This window comes from Spermophilus citellus (assembly GCF_964194105.1).
Source record: "Spermophilus citellus genome assembly, chromosome: 6".
NCBI classification, from domain to species: Eukaryota; Metazoa; Chordata; class Mammalia; order Rodentia; family Sciuridae; genus Spermophilus; species Spermophilus citellus.
The window spans coordinates 88,134,021-88,153,733 of NC_138187.1; the positions used below are offsets into that span (position 1 = coordinate 88,134,021).

Here is a 19,713-nt window from a genome sequence, read left to right on the forward strand (position 1 = left end):
CATCTAATAAATTTTACTGTTTCCTCCAAGACATAGTAGATGAAACTCACCCTGGTTTTAACTGTGAGCTCATGATGTGAAGCATACACTGGCTGCTAGTGTGGTTTGACATCACTGCCCCCTGCCTGGCTTGAGTGCTAAGTTGCTAGCAGGTTTTTCCTCCATTGTTTGTATGCCATCAGTGCAAATAACATAGTCACAAAGGCAAAATTGCTGTTCTGTGAGTTACCTAAAACTATCTTGAACATGGCCAGGACACACGCTACACTTTGGGAAATGCCCTCCTGGCAAGAGCGGTCTACATTCGCTGTTCTGCTGTCTGCTGTGGCTCACTTGTGCCTCTTGAGTCTCCTGAAGAGTTGCTTGTGCCTTTTCTCATCTTTATCTTCCTCGATCTTTCTTCAGTACTTATAATTCTTCATTAAAAACCTTTGTTCTGGGGCTGGGGATGTGGCTCAAGTGGTAGCACGCTGGCCTGGTATGCCCAAGGCACTGAGTTTGATCCTCAGCACCACATAAAAATAAATAAAGATATTGTGTCCACCAAAAGCCTTTAGTACTTTTTTCCTTCAGTATCTACTGTTTTCCTCCCAGCTCTGCAAATGCAGGAAAGTTCTCCAAGGTGCCCTTTGACTTTCACACTCAATTCAGTCAATAGTCTCCATGAGTCACCTTATTCTTTTTAACTGTTATTTTTATATTTAGATGCCTCCCAAATCTTGAAGTTCATTCCTAACATCTGTCTCAATTTACAGATTTTTTTTCCCCCTTGATAACTCTAATTTTTATTTCTGAAGGCTGTCTCAGTCAGAGTCAGGTTTTTGTTTTTGTTTTTTTGTGGTGCTGGAGATTGAACCCAAGGCCTTGTACATGCAAGGCAAGCACTCTACCAAAGGAGCTAACCCCCAGTCTCAGAGGCAGCATTTTTAAAATTGAACTCACTATCCTGTGTATCAAACCTGCCTTCTGATCTGTTTTGACCAGTTGCTATTTGCTTAGAGTTCCATACTGTAAACCTCAAGTTCTGTTGGAATCCCTACGTGTCAATTCTTCTACATAATATCCTTGAATTTTAGTAGTATTTCTCAGCATCTCTCACCTGAATATTTTCAGTGACTTGCTCACTAATCTCCCAACCTTTAGCTCTTGTGTGTGTATGTGTGTGTAGGGCAGGTTGGTACTAGGGATTGAATGCCACTGGGCTATACCCACAGATCTTTTCAAATTTTATTTTGAAATTAGGTCTCACTAAATTGCCCAGGCTGAGCTCAAACTTAACAATCCTCTTGTTTCAGCCTCCCAAGTAGCTGGAATTATAGACATGCACTACCTCACCCAGCTAACTAACCTTCAACTATGGCCTCTCCTGTACATGTTTTATACCAGTGGTTCTCAGACCACTGTGTGTATCAGAGTCAGCTGGTGGGCTTAACAGAATGGCACACCCAACTTCTGATTAAGTAGATCTGGAATGGGCTAGAGATTTTGCATTTTTATCTAGTTCTCAGGTGATGGTAATGGTAATGCTGATGGTTTGGGGAGCCCCATTTGAGAATTTTTGTTCTCTACTATTCACCACAATTATCTTTGTAGATTTTAACAATTTACTTCCCAAACTAAATTATTTAGAACTTTTCTAATGCCTGCATAAAACTTGATCTATTTAGCATGACATTCAAGGTACTTAAAAAAATGAGTCCAAACAACTAATTTTCTTAAAATTAATTTTAACCTTATTATTTTTATTATTCACCTCCCCTTATTCTATTCTACCTCCAGTCTCATCCTCATTTTTCTCTGCCTTAAACTTTACCTAAAGTAGCATAAGTTTCATCTCTCAAACGTGATGTTTTTATAGCTCTCTGCTAGCTGTAAATGACCTCCTTTTTACCTATGAAAGTCCATTTATACATTTATATTTCACTGTTCATATTAAAATCACCTCTGGGCATCTCCTTCAGTTCTTTTATTTAGTGTAAAATTTAACTCAGGGCACTCAACCATGAAGCCACATCCCCAGCCCTATTTTCATTTTATATAGAGACAGAGTCTCACTGAGTTGCTTAGCACTTTGCCATTGCTGTGGCTGGCTTTGAACTCTCCATCCTTCTGCCTCAGCCTCCCAAATCTCTGGGATTATATGTAGGTGTGACACCCTGCCCTTTTTTTATGATATTTCATTCCATTTATTTTTTTAGTTTAACTTTGGTTATGATTGTTATGCTAAATTGTAAACTCCTTAAAGATCAAAATTTGTATTTTGTTCACTTGTGTTTTCCTAGCACTTAATACAGTGTACCTACTTAAATGGGACCTGCTAAGTGCCAATTTCATCTGGAATAAAGGCATTTTTGTTATGATAAATAAAATGGGGATATAATACCACATTTAGTAGCACTAGGAGACTTTGTAAAGGACCCTCTCCAAAGATATGTGGTAACTTTTCCTATGGTTGCTTTACCAAAACAACATTTTAACTCCAAACTGACTTTTAACTTTGATCCTTGAAAGCTCTATCTTTTGGAGTTCCTTCCTTGTTCAGCTTGTAAAAGATTCTAACAGATAGTCTGAACATTAAAAGTGTATGTATGATTGCTTAAATGTCAGGAAGATATGCTGTATATTTATAGAAAGTACCTTAATATTTTCCTTTCTTTCTTAACCAGGGAATTCCGAAATGACTTTCTAGAACTTCTCAGAAGACGCTTTGGTAAACATCTTAAGTGTTATGTAAATAATAGCTTTATAATCTTATAAACTTCTTAGGATCAACAGTGTTATCTTTTGTTCTCAGGCACTAAGAGAGTCCACAACAACATTGTCTACAATGAATACATCAGCCACCGAGAGCACATCCACATGAATGCCACTCAGTGGGAAACACTGACTGATTTTACCAAGTGGCTGGGCAGAGAAGGTGAGAAGAAGAGGTTATTTACATTGTTATTATGACATCACTGACTAGAGAGAAAGAATTGTCATTTTCTCTCCAAATTCATGGAAAAGAGGATGTATGAGGCAATTTGAAAACTGGAGGAGAGGAGTATCCTATTCTAGGATAGGTTTTGTTTATTATAGTTGAATACTAACATCTAGACTAAGTTCATTTGACAGTGCTAAGATTTGTCACTGAAGGTGATTTTTTAAAATTTGCTTTTCTTTTTTTGGCGAATGGGGGTAGTGGGGCCTGAACCCAGGGGTGCTTAAACACTGAGCTCAATCTCCAGCCCTCCACCACCCCCCCTTTTTTTTTTTTAATTTTGAGAGAGGGTCTAGCTAAGTTGCTTAGGGCCTCACTAAGTTGCTAAGGCTGGTCTTGAATTTGTGATCCTCCTGCCTCAGCCTCGAGAGCCTCTGGGATTATAGGCGTGCATTACTGCACCCGACTAATTTGCTTTTTTTTTTTAGGAAGGAAAGAGAAAAAGATTTTATAGCATCAAATTGCTTATTCAGTGTGTTACTTTATTTTTACAGAGAATCATATATTTTTGAATATTAGATACTTAGATATTGCTGAATAATTTTCATGCAAAATAATACTTTTTTCATGTTTCCCTTGTTTACATATTTTGCTTCATTGTAGCTATATAAAAATCAAAATAATAGTTTTCTTCTATTTAAAGAGATAAAAGATTCCACTTATCTGAATTTCATTAAGTGAAAATATGAAAAATTCATATGCTTCATGAATTTCTGTATTTTAATGTGTATGATTGTATTTGAATGATTGAGTAAATATGCAGAGAAGAAACACATTTATATTTACATTTTGCTTGATTACATGCAAATTTATGGTGTTGGTTGTTTTTTTTAAGGCTTGTGCAAAGTGGATGAGACACCAAAAGGCTGGTATATTCAGTATATAGATAGAGACCCCGAAACTATCCGCCGCCAACTGGAACTAGAGAAAAAGAAGAAGCAAGACCTCGATGATGAGGAAAAAACTGCCAAATTTATTGAAGAACAAGTGAGAAGAGGTCTAGAAGGAAAAGAACAGGTGACCAACAGTATCATCCAGAGAGGCGATGTAAAAAATCTAAAAACGTAAAATGGCTTGTTTTCTCAAACAGCAAATTAAGATTTTTAGGTGGTGTTTCTTAGTTAGGGGAGAAAGAGCATGATGGGGTGTAAAAGCACAGGCTTTGGAGTTGAGACAAATCTCAGTGTATTCCTTCCTAACTTCATGATCTTGAATAATCATAGAATCTGTAAACCTCAGTCTCCTTATGTCTAAAATTGAAATAGTACCTAATGGGAAGACATGTAAATAGATCATTTCAGCTAAAAATTATAACTGTGTGATTAATGCACTGCTGGAGATAAACACAGCATGAGGATAGACTCTTATTCCATTCCCAAAAGGGCAAAGAATGTTTGAAGGTGGATAGAAACCCTGAGCTGAGGGATTTCAAAGAATTAGTGGGGAAAGCCAGTGAACAGGCAAGGAATGTAAAGGGAAGGGGTCCAGGTGTTAGGATCACTAGATCAAGGTACTTACTTCAACAAATATTTGTGGGTGCCTCCTGTGTGACTTTTAAAATTCAAACATACTGTTGTGGTTTCCTTCATGTTCTTTCTATCAGTGTTTCATTCTTTTAATGAATTTTTAAAATTATACATAAAAGCACAAAATTGTATTAATGGGTGCCATGTGATGTTTTAACACATGGATACATTGTATAATCGGGTTAAACATGTCCTTAAATTATTATTATTTAATAAGATATAGTAGCCCATTTTACAATCATAGCACTGTTATTCTGCTGAGGAACATTTGACATATTTTAAATTTCAGGCTATTTTGAAGAGTAGCTCAGTGGTTAAAGTATGAGCATTACCTGAAAAGTAATGCAGGAAGTTGTAGGCCATAGAACTTAAGACATTGATAAGGACCAGTATTATGGATCAGCATTTTTTTTTTCTTTTTTGTACTGGGAATTGAACCCAGGGACACTTAACCACTGAGCTACGTCCCCAGCCCTTTTTTATTTTGAGATAGGGTCTCATTAAGTTGCTTAGGGCCTTCTTAAATTGCTGAAGCTGGCTTTGAACTTGCAGTACTCCTGCCTTAGCCTTACAAGCCTCTGGGATTACAAGCATGTGCCACTGTGCTCAACTTCTTTATTTTTTAATTTCTTTCATCTTTTTATAATTTAAACCTCAGTTTACAGTAGAAAAAATAAAATTTCATATTGTGAAAATTAATAAGAATCACATCTTCTTGTCCAGAGGAAAGTAAGAAAAATAGTTTAGTTTTTAGAATAATATTATTGTTTGTTAGCATTTTGGTTTAATACTGCTAAAACCTTCAAGTTATTTGTTCTTTTCAGATACAAATAGTATTTTATCTTAAAAGGCAGGAGAAATTCTACTGATCAGCCCATCCTCATTATATAAGAAAGCCCATCATTTTATAGGGAAGATTTTAAAAATGTTCTTTTGCCTCACTATGTGAAAGCTTATGTGAGCACTACCTGAGAAAAGAATATTTTAGCTAGATCTCAAAAATGTCTTCTTTTTATTAGTAAAATCAATAATTAATATTTATGGCACACTTACAGTGGCAAGCACTGTGCTGTTTTTTTTCTCCATATTATCCTATTTAACACTTCTGATAACACTTAATGTGCATTCTCTGTTTTAAAGATAGAAGAGCTAAGGCTTAGGAAAGGTGATGAGACTGACAAGAGGTTACAAAGCTGATAGGTTACAGAGGAGAATTCGATACACAGTTTTGTTAGTTTAATGTAAGGCTCTTAATCGTTACATTAAGCTACCCCACAATATAGAAAGGTTTTGCTTTTCAAAGTAATCCTCTAGCTCATGTTCCTAAAGTTTATTGCCTCACATTTCTGTTATATTCTGTGTAGATTATTATGGAAATAAAAATATAGGTAGCTTGGTACAGAAGTCTACTTTTTTAGAATTATAATCTTAGAGTTTTGTCTTTGAGCTGTTTGTACCATAGGTAGCAAGTCATAGTGTGAGCTATTGAATATTTATAGTAAATGCACTCTAAATTATTTCTCTCTCTCTCTCTCTCTCTCTCTCTCTCTCTCTCTCTCAAGGAGGTCCCTGTTTTTACAGAATTAAGCAGAGAAAATGATGAAGAGAAAGGTAGTTTTAACTTTTCTTTCCTCTTTGTTAACCATGGATTCTTTTGTACTGACTTTGCTAAAAGTAACATGTCTTGGGCTGGGGTTGTAGCTCAGTGGTAGAGCACTTGCCTCACACAGATGAGGCCCTGGGTTCAATCCCCAGCACCACATAAAAACAAACAAATAAAAATAAAGATATTTTATCCATCTACAGCTAAAAACATGTTTTTTAAAAAGTAACATGTCTGTGAACAAGACATTTGATTTGTCAGGGTTGCGTTGTTCTTGTCTATAAATTGAAAAGGTTATATGCTATGAATTGGATAGGATGCCTTCAGTCAACAGTAACAAAATTGAATAAAATAAGCTTAAACAATAAGGAGATATCTTTCCATGATAAGAATCTCAGTGATGATGATTCTGCATGCCATTCGAACACACAAAGTAGCTGCCAGCATTCTAGTCATCACATCCAGACCTGGCATTTTCCAAAGGATGACAGAGAATCTCTTCTGGAGTTCCCTTAGGAGTAAGGAAACTTCCTAGAAGCCCACCAGTGAACTTCCTTTTGAATATTGCTGTCCAGAATTAAAAGTAGTCCAGAGGGAATTGTACTAACTGGTTTAGACCAACAGAATTTACCCTAGAGCTGCAGATAGTGTTCTATCCCTAGAACCATGGCCAAGAGATATGACACTCAAAGTTGGAGTGCTATGAGCAAGGAAAAGGAGGCTTGGGGGATGGAATGTCACAGCAGCCAGCGTCAATTGCCACAGCAACGTGGCATGTAAGGTCCTTCCCATCTCTACAAGCATCATGTAGGACATTTTCTGGAAAGGAGCATTTTAGCTTCATTTATTAGCATGTTCATGATTTCTTATGTGAACGCCTGTGCAATCTTGTCTGAAAACTTGTATTATAATTTTCCTGAACTCTACATACGTATGTATATGAAATAACCTTTTTTTTTTTTCTTCTAGTCACATTTAACCTGAATAAAGGAGCATGTAGCTCAGCAGGAGCAACATCTTCCAAATCAGGGTGAGCTACAGTTACAGATCTGAATACTTTACAAGTTTCATGAAATATCATGTCGGTTACTACATTTTCAAGTATTGTGAGTCATTTTTTTTCTCATTGCAGTTTTCATTTTGGTTTGTTTATTATTTTTCAGCAGTTGTTCTTTTCTCATTTCCCTGTGATAAGATGATTCTTTTGTTTGGGAAAAGGCTCATTTCATTTTATTTTTGAATGTGATGGGGTCTTGCTGTGTTATTCACTCAGTTCAAGTGGTCTTGCTGCCTCAGCTTCCTGAGAGTCTGGAACTAAAGGCCTGTGCCACTGTGCTGGACCAGGAAATGCTCATTTGGACAAAAAGCTTCAATAGATAGATTTGTGGTTATCTGTGAATCCTTCTCCGTTTTATGGTTCCTTCTGCTTTACTGTTTTTGTTTGTTTGTTTGTTTTTTGTTCTTTGTTTTTAAAGAGAGAGAGAGAATTTTTTTTAATGTTTATTTTTTAGTTTTCAGCGGACACAACATCTTTGTTTCTATGTGGTGCTGAGGATCGAACCCGAGCCACACGCATGCCAGGCGAGCACGCTGCCGCTTGAGCCACATCCCCAGCCCTTCTGCTTTACTGTTGTACTGTATATTTTCCTACTCATTTCCCACAGTTTAAATGTAGACTGGGATGTACATTTTCTATTTTACTTGCTATAGTGTGATTTTCTGAAAATAGAGACTAAATTCTCAGTCTGTCTCCTTATTGCCCAGTGCAGTATAAGTTCCTAAAGAATAATGATGTTTAAGAATAAAATAGTGGTAGGGTAATGGGCATACACGTGCCATAGTAAACAGTAAGAGTATTCAAGGAGCTTGAAGCAGGGGGAAGTTGTTAAAGGCAACAATGAGGCAGATTGTGTAAAATATATTGAAAATTGTGATTATAAAATATATTGAAATCTGTGATTGTATGGATTAATAGCAAAGGTGGCACCAATCCAAGGATTTGTAATCATTGGGCAGAGTTCCTTGTAGGAATTTTTTTTTTTTTTTTTTTTTTGTATAAGGTTGCAATACCCTTTGTGCAAGATCATGATTCTAGAAGAGTTTTTTTGTGGTAATTATTATCAGGAACCTTTTATAACCTCCCAGATTCATTCATTCATTCATTCGTAGATTTATTTATTTATTGGTGAGGGTTGACACATTGCCTCCATTTTGATTTTGATGACTTTCCACTTCACGTTTCCTTTTATTATTTGTTATTCTGAGATGTTGATGAATGTTATGGTTGTTCAACTGGCAATGAAATCCATCACTCTTGTTAGTTTCCTGTGGCTGTTGGAACAAACAGGGAGACTTGAAACAACAGAAGTGTGTCCATCTTTGGAGGTCAGAATTCTGGCATCTGCATCACTGTGCTGAAATCAGTGCTTAGAGGATTGTAGAGAAGGCTCTAGAGAAGAACATAGTCCTTGCCTCTTTTAGTTTATGGTGGCTGCCAGCCTTCCTTGGTTTGTGGTTGTACCCTTCTAGTCTTCAAGACCATATCTTCACACATCTCTTTTCTCGTTCTTAACATCACTTTTTCCTTTACAGATTAAGCCTCCCTGTGTATCCCTCTTAAAATAACAGGGGTAATTACACTTTAGGCCCACTCAGGTGGGATAATCTCTACATCATAAGATGTTTTACTTCATCTGATTTGCAAATATCCTTTTTTCAAATAAGATAACATTTATATATTCCAGAGATAAGGACCTGATATCTTTGGGTGTCTATAGGCACCCTAATGTCAAGCCTTAATATTAGTAGGAAAAATGTTTTATTAAGTTCGGTAAATTGTTTGAATTATCTATATGAATATGTATATAGAGTTGCAGAAAGTACAATTAAAAGAACTCACCTAAACTTTTTTTCTCTGAAGTTATGCTTTGTGTTTATATGGGCAGAAATTTGTTTTTTGGCTGACTTAAAACTGTTATATGTAAAACCTAGAATGAGCTGGGCATGGTGGTGCATGCCTGTTTCTCTGGAAAGAAAAAAAATACACACATAACACAGAATTAGTCATTTTAACCTTTACTCGTGTATGTGTGTGTGTGTGTGCGTGTGTGTGAGACAGAGAGAGAGAGAGAGAAAGAGAGAGAGAGAGAGAGATAGTGAGGATTGAACCCAAGGGTGCCTTTCCACTGAGCTATGTCCCTAGGCCTCTTTACCTTGGTACAGGTTCACACTAAGTTGCTTAGGGCCTGCCTCCTTTAGCTGCTGAGGCTGGCCTTTAACCTGTGATCCTCTTTCCTCAACCTCCCTTGTTACTGGGATTATAGGTATGCATCACCACACCCAGCTCATTTTAACCGTTTTAAGTATGCACTTCAGTCACATTAAATAAATCCACACTTTTATACAACAATCACCACCATCTATCTCTAGAACTTTTGCATCATCCCAAATGAAGCCCATTAAACAATTCCCAAATCTACCTCTCTGCAGCCCTTGGTACCACCATTCCATTTTTCTTCTGTATGAATTTGACTGCTCTAGGTAATCCATATGAGTAGAATTATGCAATATTTTTTCTTTTGCATATGGTTATTTCACTTAGCATTGTGTCTTCAGAGTTTGTCCATATTGTAGCTAAGGTCAGAATTTCATTCCTTTTTAAGGCTTATATCTTGTTATAAGGATATTCTACATTTTGTTTATCTGTTTATCCAATGATGAACATTTGAATTATTTCCAACTTATGGCTATTATACATAATACTACTACGAACACTGGTGTATACAGACCTGTTTTGAGCTCCTGCTTTCAGTTGTTTTACATATAGGCACATTAAGTGAAATTGCTGGATCATATGGTCATTTAGTTTTAGGGTTTTTTGTTTTGTTTTGTTTTTGAGGCATTGCCCTATTGTTTTCCTACGACAGCCACAATATTTTAAATTTCTACCAGCAGTTTCTCCACATCCTTGCTAACACTTGTTGTTTTCTGATTTTGTTTTGGCCATCCTCATGAGTGTGAAGTGGTATTTTGTTGTAATTTTGATTTCTATTTCCTGAATGATTAGTGACACTAAGCATCTTTTCATGTGCTTATTTGCCACTTGTATATATTTGGGAAAAAGTCTATTCAAGTTTTTTGCTTATTTTTTTTATTAAAATTGTGTTTAGTTTTAAAAAGAATACGTGACAACCTTAAATAAAATAAAGTTTCCAAGCTGAGATCAAAATACTGAAGTAATTTCTGGATGCATCTGGCGAACTCATTATTGAGGAATTGTGGAAGCTGGGAGTAAGAAGGCAGAAAAATTGAGCAAATGTATTTTCAAAAACTAGAGAAAAATCTTTAGAAAACAATAGACTAACAAGCTTTTCTGACTGGTTACAATAGGAAATAGGTGGTTGGTGAATGTTGAAGGAGAAAGTTGTTACTACCAGAGCCAAAAATAGCTACTTATTCCCAATTTTCTCTTTGCTAGCTTTCTTAGTTCCTATTTTATAGACATATTATAGTTGATTACAATCAGAATGAAGCCTAAATTCATTCTGGTTGAATTCATAGCTCAAGCAAGGTACATTTAAATCTAAAGAATGTTTGAAGTAACAGGTTAAGTAATTTCTCTTTATATGGACATGATCTTTTCAGAACTAATGCACATTACGTACAGCTGTCACAGACCTGGAAATCAGAATTTTAAAATATGTTCACTGGAATGAATTACAAGACAAACCCAGTAAGTGAAATTTTACAGAGGCAAATGTAAGCCTTACAGTTAAATAAGGAGAAAACAATTTCTATAAAGACTGTGGAGGAGTCTTACACTATAATTTTCTAGAAAAGATGTAGGAATTTTAGTTGACTTCAGTCTGAATATGAGTCCTTAAAGTGTTCTGGCTTTCTAATAATTTTAATGTTGTTTTTAAAAGCATTTTTTAAAAAGCCCAAATAAAGGAAAGTAATAATTCTTTTGTATCCTCTATCAACCACACTTTTTCCCTTTTTTGTTTCCATGGTAGCTTTGTGTAATTATGACACATTAAATGATGAGATTGGTAAGATTCATTTAGTTAGCAAATATTAATTAAGTATCTTTTATGTGAGTTACAAGGTAGTTCTGTTACTTTAAAGCAGAAAAAATACAGTATAAGAGTGGCATCATAGAATACAACTGATTATATATAATGCAGGGTAGAGTGTGATTTGCTCCATTAAGTGCTAGGTCAGGTGAGAAAGCTGGAAGATTCAAGAACCCCCATGAAGAATTTTTAGAGATTATTTTAGGTGTAAAATGAAGCATGTGCAAATTTTCAGTGACATGAAGCACAGAGCATGGCCCAGTTGCTAGCAAATTGATCAGAATGACTGATGTGCACATAAGAAGTCAAAGGATAGTTACTGAAGTGGTATTCTTTTGATAAGTGAATATTGGCAGTCAAGAATTTAAAATGTAGACTTAAACACTTAGGCAATTAGGAATAGTAAAAACTATTTAAGTGATATGTTAAAATTTTGGCCTTAAAAAAAAACCTTGCTTTCAACAGTAATGTGCTAGACTTATGCTAATTGTGTAAAAACATCTCATTTAATCTTTGCAGTAGAGCAAGGACTTGGGTTCTATTATTATCCCCATGTATATATGTGGATCTGAGCCTTAAATTATTGAATTTTAAAGGTCCTAAGAGAAATACCCTCAAACCCTGATCTGCCCACCACTGAGGCCTGTACTGGCTCCACTTTGCTAGACAGATTGTAGTAGCACTAACTGAAAGGGCAAGAAGATAGTAGGGGGAGCTAAGACAGGACAGCATAAATGTTGTCATAATGCCAGTAGTTGTGCACAAGATGCACATAGGCTCTTCATTGTTTTGACTGATCTCTAAATTAACCATGTAACATTTATTCTGTATTGTTGATCCTGCACAAAGAAAGCATTTTTTGGTATATAGTTTTTATGAACAAGCATGGTTCTTCTCTTCAGTTCTTTAGGACCAAGTGCACTCAAGACACTAGGGAGTACAGCTTCAGTGAAACGAAAAGAATCTTCCCAGAGCTCAGCTCAATCTAAAGAAAAGAAGAAGAAGAAATCTGCACTCGATGAAATCATGGAGGTACAGTTTATGAATTACTTATGGATGCTATAGCAATCAGAAGGAAGATGTAATTCAAGCCTAAGGAAAGTTAAATATGTCACCATTTATTAGAATAATATAAAATTAGAAAAACTTTCCATTCAAGGTTAGGGCAAAGAATCCTAGTTGCCATTCATCTGAACAGAGTTGGAACCCCATCTACCATGTTTATTTTCTTGCCTCAAGTGCAGTCTTTGAAACCCTCCATGCAGTGACCACACTAGAGTTCAGTTACAAGTGCTTTAGTAATAATCAAAACTGGGATCCTTTATGGATATTCTGCCTCCTCCAACTTGTACTCTCCTGTTGCCTCTGGCTTCCATGCTTTGCCTCCTTGATAGTAGGAGAAAGCTGTGATATGTTTGACATGCTTGATTTAACATGAGGGCTAAATTTATATGATGAATCATTTAAATCATAAATTTATATGATGAATCATGATCTTAAGAAATTTGCAGTAGGTTCTTAATATATTCCTAAATATCCTTCTTCCTTTTTTACTCATGACCTTACCTTATCAATGAATTTATAAAACAAATGGAAGAGGAGAAGAGGAAGAATGGGAGGAAAGAATAATAAATAGATACAAGAAGCTTCACTTTTTTTCCTTTAATATTATTTCCTGTAGTCTTCCCATCTTTCATTTGCAAATGAAAAGGAGATAATTGTTTAGTCTTCTCTGCTACTAGCTCTCACACAGTACAGGGCAATCTAAAAAGCATAAAATATAATATGAACATACCATGAAATGTTATTCTACCATTTAGTAAATATTGAGTTGCTGTTATGTGCTGGACATTATACAAAGTTCTGGGTCTGAATGATAGGGACAGAAATATATCCTTATTTGTCATGGGACTTTCATTGTAGTGAGGGAGCCATTCAGTAAAGAAACAGACCTATAAATACTAAGTGACTGAGTGCAGAGGAGGAATGAGGGTGAGGAGTGGGGAGAACACTTGTGGAAGTTTCCTAAGGCAACAGAGATTTCAGCTCACATGGCTGGAGCATAGCAAGAACATGGGTGGTACATTTTAGATTAGAGAAGTAGGGGCAACACTGCAGATGTCACACATGCCATTGACAAGGAATTTTTGAATTTAGTTAATTTAAAAGAAAATGGAAAGCCAGATCTACCTATTTTAAATACAATACATACTAAATTTAGAATGTTCTTTGTTCATATTTGATAATTGAAGATTTAAAATGAGGTTTAGAATCAACCAAAGAATTACAATTTTGGATCCCTTTGAAAGTTGGTCATAGGGTTAACTTTAAGCCACTGAGAAAGAAAAAGATGTACTTTGTAGCCATAAAGGTCACACATCACCTTTTTCCTTTTGGTTGCTTTTTCTTTTATTTACATCTCTCTTGATGGTACTTTTCTTTTCTTTCATTCATGAGTTTTATTATCACTCACACCAGAAGCCTCCTTTTTGCTGTTAGACTGCCTCCCTAACCATGCTGTGCAGGTTTGGTCTACGTGTTGTTTTTGACACATGACAAAACCACCTGTTCCAATTCATGACAGTCATTGGAGGACACCTGGAGAGGGTACTGTAGTGCTTGCTGGAGGATGGCCTTGTAGTATTGACTAACTAGGGGTTGTTACTGAGTTTCTTAGTCACTTCACTTGCTTTATCACAAATCCAAGGTTTTTTAAAATTAAAAACTAGTTAGAAATAATTTTTATTTGTATTTATCAAAGCTTGCATATTGTATCATTGGTCTTTGGTGCACTGTGGATTTTATGGTGATATTTTGCTAACTAGAATGGTATTTTGAAATAAATTGATGATTTTAAAGAGATAGTTTTATGGATGTCTTGTGTGTTCTGTAGATTGAAGAGGAAAAGAAACGAACAGCCCGAACAGATTACTGGCTACAGCCTGTAAGTATCAACTCTAGCTTCTTAACTTCCATGTTTACTTTTAGTAGAATTGTAAATATGGAAGTATTGGTTTTCAATTTATATCTTATGAAAATACTCATTTAGGTACTTTGTAGAAAAAAAGCAAGTTTTAATTTTACAAACTCAAGGAAGGTTTATATTTAATTGCTTACTAATTATTGCTTATTATTTTTAAATAATAATTTAAAGTAATTTAAATATTTTAAAAGTTTCTTCTTATTTATTGATGCTCTATTTTGAACTTACTGAGATGTAGAATTTTCCTAAAAGTTTCAGAGTACCATATTTATTCTTTTAGAAACTGGTTTGACCAATAATAGGGTAGTGAAAGTAAAGTATGACTTAGATTATTTCTGATTTGAGAAAGTATCCTTGAAAGTTGAGTTCAGAATTCTAATTCAAGTCTTCATAGTCATTCTCTCACTGGCATGGAAATTACTTAACTTCTATGTTTTGTTTTTGTTTTTTGTTGTTTTGGGTACTGAGGATTGAACCTAGGGGTACTTTACCACTGAGCTCCATCTCCAACCCTCCCCTGCCTTTTTAAATTTTGAGACAGTATCATTAAATTGTTTAGGACCTCACTAAGTTGCTGAGGCTGGCTTTGAACTTGGGATCTTCCTGCGTCAGCTTCACAAATCAATGGGATTACAGGTGTGTGCCACCACACCCGTCAGGACTATATTTTTTAGATTTAGAAATGTATTGAACTGGGGCTGGGGACGTGGCTCAAGTGGTAGCGCGCTCGCCTAGCATGCATGCGGCCCGGGTTCGATCCTCAGCACCACATACAAAGATGTTGTGTCCGCCGAGAACTAAAATAAAAAATAAATAAATAAATTCTCTCTTTCTCTCTCTCTCTCTCCCCGCCTCTCCTCTCTCTTTAAAAAAAAAAAAAAAAAAAGAAAAAAGAAATGTATTGAACAGATCGGTATAAGCTAAGGGTAAAAAAAGACAATAATTTAATGAATTGTCTTCAGATCACTAGAATATGAACCCATGAGGGCCTTTAAGAAATTTAACTTAGAAATATTATAGCTAAATCAGAAAAGATGTTTTGGCATTAATTGGCTTCATGTAGAAAGCCTTAGTAGAAGAGAGGCTTAAGAATAAGACCATTCACGTTTTCTCTTAAACATGTCTTTCTACTATTACATATTCTCCTCCTAAAGTCCTAACAAAATTTTGTCAATATAATTCTTACTATGGCTTTATGAAGTGTTTATGACCATCTATTTGTTACATTAACTTGAAGTAGCAAATGTAACATCACTGCAGTGAATATAGCAATCAGACAGTTTAATTTTCTTTTTTAATATTTATTTTTTAGTTGTAGTTAAACACAATATCTTTATTTTATTTATTTATTTTTATGTGGTGCTGAGGATCGAACCCAGACCGTGCGTGAACATGCTAGTCGAGTGCTCTACCGCTGAGCCACAACCTTAGCCCAGTTTAATTTTCATTATCAGCTTTTGAGCAGCTCATCCAAAGCACAAAAGAAGAATGATAAAGCAGTAAACTCAGAATTCATTAATATGAAATGAGCTTGGATTTCTTTCCCATTTGAGATGAGATACTTAAAAGAAAGATACTCTTAGCTAGAGCTGAACTGAATAATGCTATGTGTATCAAAAAGTTCAAAGCAGGCCAATGTGGTGGTGCCTGCCTATAATCCAGCAACTTGAGAAGCTGAGGCAGAAAGATCACAAGTTCAAGGCCAGCCTGGGCAATTTAGCAAGATCCTGACTCAGAATTAAATAAAAAGAGCTGATAGTGTAGCTCAATACTTGCCTAGCAGGTGCAAGGCCTTAGGTTCTATCCTAGTACTGAAAAAAGAAGGAAAAAAAAAAGAGAGACTGACAGAGAAAGACAAAATTCTCATAGCAACCTAATGAGAAAAGAACATTGTGAAAGTTTCACGCATAATCTCAATGGCTCAGTTCCTTTCAATTCCTGGTAATACTCTTGCAATCTGTTTTTATCATCAGGGAATACCAACAATATAATATCCTCACTTTCACTGTTTTTATTGGAAAGAAAAGTGATCTACGAAAGATAAGAACTAATAGAATTTGAGATTTACAAATAAAAGTCCTAGATCTTAAGAAACCTTCACTGTGGAGATCAATGATTTTGTATATACTTTTTCCTCTTGGTAACCATGTTGGACAAAAAAGAGAAATAAGAATAAAAGATTACTAATGAAATATTCAGCCAGTGCTGGGAAGGATTATAACTCACTAATTTCTTCTTTTTTTTTTAACTAAGAAAAATAGAAAATAGAATTACTTTCTGTTATTGTTTTTATTTTTATTTCTTTATGTATTTATTTATTTTTTAGTTGTTGATGGACACAATACCTTTATTTTATTTATTTATTTTTGTGTGGTGTTGAGGATTGAACCCAGAGCCTTGCACGTGCTAGGTGAGCACTCTACCGCTGAGCCACAACCTCAGCCCTTAGAAAAGATAATTTCTATCTTTTCCTTTATCTTTATTTTTTGTTGTTATTTTCCAGGAAATCATTGTGAAAATTATAACCAAAAAACTTGGAGAGAAGTATCACAAGAAAAAGGGTATTGTTAAGGTAAGGATATGAAGTTATGCATGGAAATTGTGAAAAAAAGCTACTGGTTACCCAGTGAAGCTATTTTGGTATTTCTTGAAAATTAAATCCTTGTAGCAGAAGTATTATTGTGTCTAAGATTCCAATTATTCCATAAGATGAAAGCTGAATTCATAATAGTTGGCGAAATACTTTTTTTCCAACCCCAACCATAGTTTATATTTAACCTTGGTCTGTTTTCTTACTGGAACAAATAGTATTAAAGAAATACCATCACTATTGCTTAAAAATCTCAGTTGTGCATGCCTTGCCCATTAACCAGTGAAACGTTTTCTTCTTGTTAATGATGGACAGTATAATTATGCCCCAGAGGTCTCACGAGGACTTTCCTTGTGTATTGCCTAGGAGACTAGCTCTCTAGGGTTTTGAAATTCCAGTCCTTTTCTGCCTTTCCTAAATATAGTTTCATTCTAGCACCCAGCCTTATGCATGTGTAAATTGCCTTTTTTTCTGTAGTCTAAGCTAGGCAAATGGCCCTTCCTGCTGGATTTCTCAGTCTTATTCGAAGATCACTAGTCTCATATTCTTTCCAGGTGAAAACCTTAGCTAAGCTTTGAATTGAGTTCTATACTGAGAACCATTAACAGAAAAATCATGTATGGGATCTGGAAAATAATATTACTTATAAGAGTTACTTGTATCTTTCAATTGAATTTCATTTCTTTTTATTTTATTTATATTAGTTTTTTTCACTTAGTATTCACATATTCTTCTATGATAAAGGTGTTCATTTTACATGACAGGAGGTAATTGACAAATATACAGCTGTTGTAAAGATGATTGATTCTGGAGACAAGCTGAAACTTGACCAGACTCATTTAGAGACAGTAATTCCAGCACCAGGTAAACTTTTTTCAGACCACTTATATATATTCCATCAAAATAAGTGATTCCATTCTTAAAAACCTTTTTTTTTTTTTTTTTTTTTGCATTACTTGATAGTTACAGATGTGTTTCATTTTCACAAATATTAACTGCCAGTATAACTAATCCCCATTTGACTTCAGGTGTCACAATACTTGACTAGTTCTTTGATAAAGCTGTTTTGTAGCATGAATGAATTTTCCCTTTCTGGAAAACTTTTTTTTCCTTCTGAAACAAAACACAGACATATATCAATAAAATTAATCATATTAGGCTTTTATTGTTAACATATTTGTTTAGCTATCTGAAATAGTCAAGTAAAAGTCTGTTTTACTTATTGCTTTTTTTCCCCTTAACTATCTTTGTCTTTTGGGTCCTTATTCATATCTAACTATAAACACCAATGGGGTTAGATTGTCTCTGACTCAAAATCTTCTTGAACATATCACTGAGGGTACATTGATAATGTTGATCTTAGGAATTTCCACATATCATATTCTTTATTTTTCTCCCTCAAATGAAACTCTTCTTATAGGTTGGCTTTATCAATGTATAATTGATGAACAATAAATTGCACATTTATCAAAAATATAAGCAATTTTAATGTGAGTACTGCTGTGAAACCATCACTAAAATGAAGACAATGAACACTTCCCTTTATTTTCCTTTCTAATCCTTCCACTTGATCCCCTACTCTTGCTTCCTCTGTCTTCCTAAACAACATCAGACCTGCTTTCTGTCATTGAAGATTGGTTCATATTTTTACAGAATTTTATATAAATGAAATCATACTGGTGTCTTAGTTTTGTGGTTGTTCAATTTAGATTATTTTGACATTGTTGTTGAGTCTCACTTCTTTCAGTTAACATAATTATTTTGGATTCATACATGTTGAATCTATAGTCCATTTATTTGTATTGCTGAGGAATATGTCAGTATGTTGATATACCACAATTTATCCAAACACCTGTGGATGGACATATGGGTTGTTTAAAATTTTTTACAGATACAGATAAAACTGTGAACATTCATGTACAAATCTTTGTGTGGGTGTATGATTTCTTTCAGGTAAATACTTCAAATGGTTGTCACATGGTAGACATAAGTTTTAAATTTTTATAAAACTGTCAAACCATCTTATTAATTAAAAAAAAAAAGACAATGTAAGTAAATTTTCTTATACTTCTGGACTCTGAACATTTTCTCTATGTACCCTATACACCTTGTGATCTAAAATTAAAACATATCCATTTAAGAAATAATTGGAAACAATGAGGGGTTTTATAACATTAGAGTAATCAAAATATTTATAAACTACACTTTAGAACACCACATAGTTCTTAACATGATTAAGAACCTCCAAGAGAAGTTTTTTGTTTTTATTATATTCATTGTAACACATTTTGTTGTAACAAGGTAGGAAAAAAGTAGACAGTTTCTTTGTATTAAGTTTTATACACATTTCTATTATAGGGAAAAGAATTCTGGTTTTAAATGGAGGGTACAGAGGAAATGAAGGTACCCTAGAATCCATCAATGAGAAAACATTCTCAGCTACGATAGTCATTGAAACTGTAAGTTTGTTTACAAATAGATAAAAATTTGAAAATGCTGTAAAAATGTATCTTAGTTCTTTTTAATTGAATTGAACTTTGTTTTAATTAGAGTATGCGTTTTTTTTTGTTTGCCTTCCTTCCTATATAGAAATCTGTAAGCTTATTTTTCTCTAGTGACTTTGTCCTTTATGAAGCATTTTATTTTCTCATTACAAAAGAAATGGGTACTCATTATATAAAAATCTGAAAAATACAATTTAAGTAATTCTAAAAAAAATACTCATAATTCCAAAGATAACCCCCATTAATATTTTAGTCTGTTCCTTTTCAGCCTTTGCATTTTGTAAAATCATATACAAGATGGACAATTTTATATCCTAACTTTTTTCCCACACATCTAATGTAATATAATATTAAAATTAATTGGAAAATGTAATCATAGTTGATGGAAAAGGAGCCACAGGTATCAATAAATTTTCAAAATGTCCCCCTCCTTTATTAAGGAACTTAAAGTA

General features: G+C 34.6%; 1 protein-coding gene across 4 annotated transcripts in view; it reads left to right on the top strand.

Annotated features, from left to right (window-relative positions):
* The window catches only part of KIN (Kin17 DNA and RNA binding protein), a 36,863-nt gene that overhangs the window by 4,718 nt on the left and 12,432 nt on the right, over positions 1-19,713 (top strand). For all 4 annotated transcript variants that reach the window (XR_014022668.1, XM_081299315.1, XM_081299314.1 and 1 more), the window contains exons 3-12: positions 2,667-2,710; positions 2,795-2,917; positions 3,816-3,997; positions 6,069-6,117; positions 7,079-7,139; positions 12,087-12,216; positions 14,078-14,128; positions 16,671-16,739; positions 17,522-17,621; positions 19,116-19,216. Coding sequence is in view for 3 of the 4 variants with exons in the window: in XM_081299315.1 (XP_081155441.1) it covers positions 2,667-2,710; positions 2,795-2,917; positions 3,816-3,997; positions 6,069-6,117; positions 7,079-7,139; positions 12,087-12,216; positions 14,078-14,128; positions 16,671-16,739; positions 17,522-17,621; positions 19,116-19,216 (910 nt within the window). In the remaining variant the exon portion in view is untranslated. The remainder of the gene's footprint in view (positions 1-2,666; positions 2,711-2,794; positions 2,918-3,815; positions 3,998-6,068; positions 6,118-7,078; positions 7,140-12,086; positions 12,217-14,077; positions 14,129-16,670; positions 16,740-17,521; positions 17,622-19,115; positions 19,217-19,713) is intronic.